This window comes from Perna viridis, chromosome 1 (genome assembly GCF_037379345.1).
Source record: "Perna viridis isolate PV_CMFRI_1.1 ecotype Kerala chromosome 1, ASM3737934v1, whole genome shotgun sequence".
NCBI classification, from domain to species: Eukaryota; Metazoa; Mollusca; class Bivalvia; order Mytilida; family Mytilidae; genus Perna; species Perna viridis.
In genome coordinates, this window is record NC_142445.1 from 52,248,423 (window position 1) to 52,257,051 (window position 8,629).

General features: G+C 32.6%; 1 protein-coding gene across 1 annotated transcript; it reads left to right on the top strand.

The window, feature by feature from the left end:
* The first annotated feature begins 318 nt into the window (after nucleotides 1-318).
* On the top strand, nucleotides 319-8,087 carry LOC148629298 (uncharacterized). The gene is made up of 4 exons (XM_088547613.1): nucleotides 319-651; nucleotides 4,685-4,804; nucleotides 5,102-5,252; nucleotides 6,454-8,087. The coding sequence occupies exons 1-4, from the start codon at nucleotides 345-347 to the stop codon at nucleotides 7,016-7,018; spliced, it is 1,143 nt and encodes a 380-aa protein (XP_088403739.1). The 5' UTR covers nucleotides 319-344; the 3' UTR covers nucleotides 7,019-8,087.
* Nucleotides 8,088-8,629: the final 542 nt, after the last annotated feature.

Consider the following 8,629-nt stretch of genomic DNA (forward strand, 5'->3'; position numbering starts at 1 on the left):
GTTAATAAGTATGGAAGAATCCCGAGAGGATCCTATAGTCAAGGTCGATTTTTCCCGTCCCATATTAAGAAATTTGGCGGGAGTACAATATTTTAATACATCGTATCCTTAAATTGGTGTATGCATGCAATATGAGTTAGCAATCTATATATGATTTTATTTATTTACTGTACAAAAAATCAAATTAATACAAAAATATGTACATTCGAAGCAAAACATATCCCATCATGCCTAATGGGTAACCTCGGATCTACCTAAAATGAGTCTATTTATAACTAACGTACCCGATTGGCGGAGCTAAGTTGGCACAATAACGGGTTTATACAGGTAAAAATTAAATACCTATGAACAAGGGTGACACAACGAAAGGTAGAGTTGATTTAACCATGCCGTCGTGGGGATTTAAAGATGAAAGTAAACCAGATTCTATAATTGAACCAGCATCAAATATGGATCGGAATTCCCCTGATGAAGATTCAGCTGATTTAGACGGTGATTATGATTATATGAAAAGAGGACGACCAAGGGCCGAACTTATCACTTCATTGATCTTCAAAGGAGCTGTGTCCCATGGTGGAATACGTTGTCATGTGTGTAATCGGGTATTTCCACGAGAAAAATCATTACAGGCCCATATGAGAACTCATACCGGTATGTAATTTTACATGTATTTTTATTTTTATATACCGCCCAGTCATTTCTTTTCTACTCCCAGGAAAAAGCTTACAAACACACCTCGGGGAAAAAAGTGTTCATTTTTAGAAGTATGTTGCCATTTCAATCAACCATGATTGTACAATTTATTAAAGGAATATCAATAGAAATTCCTTGTGTATGTCGTTTTTTAAAATTCGCTTTCAAACATAATATTGTCGGGATTGCTGAATATTCGTATAGCTACCTGACAACATTGCGTAATGATTGAATGGTCGAGTGAAACTTGATATGTTCTTGGTAGAAAGCAGAAATATTGAAAGTGAAATTCGATGTTATTTATACAGTGCAAACCACGTTGTAATGTTATTATATTAATCTTTGTTTACATCTATATTTGTTGCAGACATTTAAACCTTCAATTTAAATCTACTACATGTACCAATATTTCCAATCAAAATTTAATTGGGGTGATATTTAAAGGGCTGATCGATCAATTGGTTGATCCACTATGTCGTCAAGCAGACAGGTAATAGGCGATCAAACAGTACACTATTATCTTCAAGCTTTAACATGCTACCTGGCTTTTAAACAAAGCCCCGCCCCTTTCTTTTTGGTCATGGTCTGGGTACCGTTATACACACATTAAATCGCTAAAGACCACTTTGTCTCAATTCATTTGTAACGGGTTTCTTTAGCAACAGCGAAATAAATAAACATGACATAAACTACCTATTTACAAAGACAGGGGATATGTTTGAACGCGTCCCAGAATAACACCTATTGATCACGGATTTACCTGTGCAAAATTCGTCTTACCTGAACTTTGGTGGTGTTATTTTTCACTCCGATATATACATTTTGTAGAACTTATGAGAGGGGAGCACATGCCTAAATTTTCTGTTTTTTCGAGCTTTCGAATCCTCGTTTGGACATTTAAACTAATATCACTCAATGTTTAAAGATACAAACTAAAGTTTAAATGCTTAATATCTTTTTTAAACCGAAAGTTGCACTTTCCTTGGCATTTAAATTTTGTGGCACGTGTGAAGGTATTTAAATTCAATAAATAAACATTTAATTTTATTTTCAGCAGCTGAAGGGGTCCATTTAATTGGTGTATAACATAAGTTTAAAGGCCATTTAACGATGGTTTATTAATACTGAGTAATGTAATCCCTTCTGCTGCACCCGGAAGTTTATGAAAACACATCCTTACGCGTTAATGGATGGTTTCCCTGGAATCCCACTGTTGTATATTGATTCTGGGTTTACCATTTTCATTGTGAGATTCATGCGGCATCAGCAACAACTTTTTCCATGCGTTGAATTATGAATGGAAAAAATCAGGCGAATAAGTCATACGATATGGAAGACATATCAGATGGTTTTACTTGAATTAGAATTGCGTACCCGAATGGTATTTTGAAGGAATTTTGCATTTTTTTATTTGGTAGTTGTAAAATAGTTTACCGAATAAATAATTCTACTTGAAGAGAAACTTTTTATTGATGATATATGTAGTTGTTCATACCGACAAAAAATCATTCACCATAGAAAAATGATACCTATCCGTTTCGTGGAAAGAAATTACTTCGTAACACTCGAGAGATTTTGAATTATTATTCTGATCGTGGGGTACAAGACGTGTAAATACACAAATGGGCATTATGTAATTGCAGGTAAACCTAGATTTAACGTAGTGAGAAATACTGAAGGTTTAATTGGAAAACCATTCCCGTTAGGTCGTAACCCAGTCAACTGTAAACCAAACAAAACCTTGACCACTTGAGTTACCACAACTTTTGATCTACGTTCATACATGTTTCGAGTAATATATTTATTTTAATTCAATCGAGGTACATGTAGTTTGATCAGCCAGATAAACAAATGAGCCGTTAAGTTTTGTAAATGTGGGAAAAAGAATGTTCGCTATTTTTCGATCAGGTGTTCGTAATGGGTTAAACTTCATACAAAGTTAATCACGTAAAGCCAATTAACATGTCCTGCGGGAGGTAAATAAATTCCCCTATAAATTTTATTTGCGTTTTTTCATTTTAAAAAAGTTCTAGAGATGACAATTATCTAAAGGAAAATGATTTGGCAATATTCGACAAATTCGTCTAACATGCAACTAATACGAACTCAAACCTTAAATATGCCAAACTGGGATATTTATAATAGTAAAGCGTAGTTATATGTAGTCCTTGTGCTTAGAAGTATTTGATTGAAGCCTTTAGTCTTTTAAGCGGCTCCTCAAGCCATACCTTACAGAATAAAATGGGCTTGTTTATTTTGAGATTTAGATCATACCAAGGATTTTGAAAAGCCGTTGTATGACTAACTTCACGTGTGATTACCTTGGATAGTCTTCCAAGGACAAAAGACGATATAGTTTGCTGAACTTCTTTTGTTCTACACAAACTTATCACTGTAATTTACTGTTTAGACCGTTGGTTTATTTTAATAAGCACGCATTTTCGAGGCGGTTCCGTCTAAAGAACTGAATGATTTCGTATTGGTACTACATTACACAGGAGTTACGTAGCACATGTTTTTAAAAACTTTAAAGGAATGATAAATACCAATTTTTTTTTAAATGTACAGTTACAGTACAGGTAATTGTACAATGTGCAAAAAAGAAATTTAAAAATAAAAAATCATAAGAAGCTGTACATGATTATTTAAGAACAACTCGCAACGTTTGCTGTGATTTCGTCGGTACAGAAGTATGCACCGTGAGTTGAAGTCTATATGCATAACAACCATTGAAATATGACTAAGTTCGATTTATGCTTATTATTATTTAATGGCAATAATCCAGCCAATTTGCATAGACTGTTATTTAAGCCCTCGGCGTAAAATGCTACATTATGTATTTATAGTCTGTTAATTAAGCTATCGCCCGTATAAATTGTATGCGACGGGCTTCACCCGGGGACCAACCTTGTACGTGCACCAAACATAAAAGTTGTAGAAACGAATAAGTTACAGTTAGGTACAAGTATTATATTTTATTTTTGGTTTCGTAAAACTTTTCACGACCTAATAATTGCCTTAATGTAATGATTGCAGTCAGTCCAACTTCACAAACTTCTCATTCGCGATAGCGGCATTCAGTTTGTAATGTTTGTTCCCGTACATACTACTAAGCAGTTTACTATGTCATAATACTGTTTTGTGTACCAACATTTTTTTAGAAGAAAACGAGATAACACATAAAAAATAAATATGCTGATATGGCTTAAAGAACGACTTTTACGTTTATAACCCGGAGTACATTTTAAAAAAAATGACCGAAATTTGTTTTGTACTGTGCCTTTGATAAAGCTACAATCATCCACTGCGTGATTCAGCTTCAGAATCTATGTTTTGATCTTGAATCAAATTTAGTTTTATGCTGAAGAAGGATATCGGTTATCCGAAATATTCAGAGTAAATTTTACCATTCTTTGGTCAATACCTTTAAATATGTGTCTTTGCTTCTACCCTTTAAAGTACTTGTATGTTAATACAACGTAAGAGGGTGTGACGTAAAAGGTTGTCCAATCGCCCAGGACAAGTGAAAATACCATTCCTACAAGTACAGGTTAATTCATACTTGCCCCGGGGACAACCAATTTTTTTTTTTTCAACATGCATTTATTTAGGACAACCTAAATTCAAATTTGGGCAAATAGAATTTTTCACCAACATGCCCGATAGGACAAGGTTGATTTAATGCCTGATAGAGATTGGTGTTCCGTTCCTCTTCAATCCAATGTAAGGATGGTACGAAATGTCAGAAGACACTTGTTTATATACAAGTGATCAGTTTTTTGGCCACCTGTAATTTTTAAATACAGGTCTATGCTCTAGCAAAAGGGTAGTTTTACCATAAGCAATCTTTTCTCTGTTTTAATATGAATTTAGAGATACAACAACTTGTTGTTTTGTTGGAATTACTTTGTGGTAAGAGCTACTACTAGTACTTATACTAATACTCATCTAATCAGATTTGTGAATGATTATTTATTTCCTTGTGTTTCAGGAGAACGTCCTTATCTTTGTGATTACCCAGGTTGTAACAAGTCATTTTGCCAAAGTGGGCAGTTGAAAACCCACCAGAGGCTCCACACCGGGGAAAAACCTTTCCTTTGTACAGGCGAGGGTTAGTAAATAAAACTTAAGTTAGTAGTGGGGTGTTAAGTTTTGATTAACCTGGTGACACCCAGAAGGAGTTTTTTCGAGATGAAGATGATTGGAGGTATAATGGTTTTCAGTTTTGTTTTTTTGCCATAAATACAGAAATTAAATGAACAAATAAGTGTGGTAAATACTCCACTGATGTTCTGAACCAAATGGTTCAGGATAGCTATCAACAACTAAACTACCTTTAAAGATAGATATTATAAGTATCTCCATTGATTTTATTACATTTTTTTATGTTCAATGTATTATGTTTCAGGATGTCAAATGAGATTTACACATGCCAATCGACACTGTCCGGATCACCCTAATGGCTCATTACAAAGAGTATCATCTAAGATAGCTGTAGAAGATCTAGAGAAAATGAGAGATGCTGAATCAAATCCTGAAGTCAGAGACTGGCTTGATAGGTAAGTCACTCACACCAAGGAATTTTATAGTAGTCTTGCTTACACTGAAGTCAAATTGGCTTGATAGGTAAGTCATTAATGCTTAAGTCAAAACAGAAGTAAGAGATTGTCTTGATAGGCAAGTCATTGACACTGAAGTCAAAAAAGAAATAAGAGATTGTCTTGATAGGTAAGTAGTTAACACTGAAGTCAAAAAAGAAATAAGAGATTGTCTTGATAGGTAAGTAGTTAACACTGAAGTCAAAACAGAAGTAAGAGATTGTCTTGATAGGTAAGTCGTTAACACTGAAGTCAAAACAGAAGTAAGAGATTGTCTTGATAGGTAAGCCATTAACACTGAAAGCAGAACAAAAGTCAGAGACTGGTTTAATAGACAAGTATAGCAATATGAGGTAGGAACTACTATTCAAACAAAACATTCTGGATGTTAACAGTAAATCATGGCAAAAATTTATCATTAATTATATTAATTTGAGGTAAAGTGCAAATTTTAAATATCTTGATAAAACCAGATATTAATTCACTTTAAAAATCATCACCTGTTTGTTTCAAGATTCTTTTTACCATAGATATGGATAGTATATATATTTACAGTAAATAATCTCAAAATAAGTGCCTGTGTAAAAAAACATATTCCTTAGAGCCAATTTTTATCACACTGATCACAATGTATACAGTAATAAAAAAAAGGGATTTTTTTACTCTTGCAAAACATAAATCAGCCACTGATAACTTAATTTTGTACATGTAGTTACATGTACATGCTTACTATTTTCAATGATATAGCTGACCATTTTAGATTTCCTAACGAATAGGGTACTGTGTAAATTCCTGTGTGTCATTCATATTTATTTCTGTATTTGCAGGTAAATCAACCATTTGAATTTTATGGGGTAGGAAATTTTCAATCCTGCCTTTTTTTTTTTTTACCTCTAAGCACCTAATTCTTATTTTTTTTTATAAAAAAATAATTGGGCAATGATAGATCCTGCCTTATTTTTTCTCTTGTGGTGTTCTATCTTTTTATTTCTTAAAATTTTCAATCCTGTTTTTTATTTCAAATTTGATCTTGTCCCCCCTCCCTCCAGCTAAAATTTTTTTTTTTTTTAAAATCAAATGGTAGTTCCCTTAAGCAAATTATGTTAGATGTACTGTCAGTAAAGCAATCATATATTCATAATTATGTTGTTTTTTTTTTCAGACAAATTGGTATAAGACAGGATAGGGGTAGTTATCGCTCACGTTTACAAAAGAGATTCCGTCCACAACCTGCTGAAAACAGCAACTCACCAGAACCGTCTCAAGATGATAGCAATCATACCTCCCCTGAACCTATAACAGACACACAGGTGTACCCACAAACTTATCCTCACCCTGTTTACTTAGCATACAATAATAACAACAACAATACTGATTATTATACTAAAGATTATTCTAATGTACCGTCTCTGGAAAATCCTCACATCATGAAGGACACATACAGATATCAACAAATGGAAGAGACCAGTTATTATGGCATGCAACATGCATATGATCCCTATTGTAATTACAATACATTTCAAGTTCCACAGTTGGATGAATGTCAAACTCATCAGCCAGTTGGAGACTATGTTACATATCAGCCTGTCTTAGATACAGATTATGGCCTCCACGTTGCCGAGGAAGACATCAAATGTGAACCAAGGGAGTTAACCTTGAGTGAACAAACTGATAAGTGGATATCTGCTTTAGCTTTAGTGGAGTTATCTCATGGCATGGAATCATAAATGACAATCAAAATCTGACACATTCCTCATAAGTTACTGTCCACCCATTATTTTCATTTCTAAATATTAAACCAAAAATTTGAATTAGGCAAGCCAGTGTCACAAATTAAGATTTTTTTTTAATTTGGTGAAAGAAAAAATTTTAGTACAAAAGATACATGGTTTGAATGATATTGTCAAAGCACCAAGTGCTTACCAAAGCAACTCAATCTGCAATTTAAAATTATAACATACAAATATATAATTAAAATATCAACTATTTAAAACATGCAAAAATCATTCTGTCCAGAATTTTAAAATGCAATTTATAAAAATCTTTCAAGTTTAATGCATCACAAAAATAACTTTGTAATACAGTTTTGTGACGTTGTATTTTGAAGTACATTTTTTATGATTTTGAGTGTTGATTAGTTTGGTACTATATCTTACTGCTGCAGTTATAGGATATTCTTGACTATGCAAAGAAGTAGATGACGATGATAATTATTTTACTATTAGAGATCTGATGTCTATAATTTTATTTCAAAGTTTATTGTTTTCTATAATACCAGTTGTTATGTACAGAGTTCTTGACTTATATAAAATATATATAATGTTTGTCTTTACTTGGACTGATCAAGTCTGCTGTTAAATTCTATTTTGTCATATATATCTATATATACAACAGTTCAGCTTTATGAGTGATATTCCAACCATCAGTTTAATCTGCTGAAGAAATCCAGGATAATCGTGCATTTACTGTATTAATATGCATTTATGTTCAATATATTAACTCCAATATCAGGAGGTTTTGTAATTTTCAACTAGTATTTTTCATTATTTTTATGTACTGCAAAAGTCCCAATTATGCACCATTCCAATAAGATATTTTACACAATCATTTTTTGCTAGGCAAATGTTTTTTATATCAATTTACTGGAACAATATTCTCATCAAATGTAATGAAAATACAAATATATATCATGGTATAAGTTTCTCAGACTTAACATCCACTGGTATCAGTGGCTGATCCAGAAATAAAAAAAAATTGCAGCTGACTGGTTTAAGGGGGAGATCTGCTCCAGTGATATCAATTTTTTTTCTTCATATTCAGGCAGGTACATGTACAATGATTTTGAAATGAAAGGGGGTTCCAGGCTGTTATTTTCTTATTTTTGCCCAAAATTAAGAAAAATTTCCGAAAAAAATGGGGGTTCTGACACTTGGAACCCTCAACTTGGATCATCCACTTATAATAAACCTAACTTTTCATTCATAATAGATTTGCCTATGTTGTACATGCATTATTGTTTTTGTTCTGCTTTATAAACACCTAGATTTGCTTAGTAAGATGTGATAATATACATATGACAATTGATATGGTTGTGAAGTGATGAAATATCTTGTTTGATATGTTTTAGCTCATATGAAACATTCCTAACTATTGTATACTCATTTTTTCTACACTTAAATAAATGTATATTTTTATTATTATAGATCTTAAATATTTGTAAATATTATTGTTTTCAGGCTTTGTTACTTATTATAGAAATCCAATGTAAATATATTTTTTGTTATGGTTGTTTGTTAAATATTTTTTATTAGAACAAAATGAACTGCCGTCCATTTTTC

What these genes read in the sequence shown, in the direction of transcription:
- LOC148629298 (XM_088547613.1), top strand. Translation starts at nt 345, where the DNA reads ATGAACAAGGGTGACACAACGAAAGGTAGAGTTGATTTAACCATGCCG. An exon ending in CCATATGAGAACTCATACCG is followed by an intron (nt 652 to 4,684) that starts GTATGTAATTTT and finishes CTTGTGTTTCAG; the next exon opens with GAGAACGTCCTTATCTTTGT. An exon ending in TTTCCTTTGTACAGGCGAGG is followed by an intron (nt 4,805 to 5,101) that starts GTTAGTAAATAA and finishes ATTATGTTTCAG; the next exon opens with GATGTCAAATGAGATTTACA.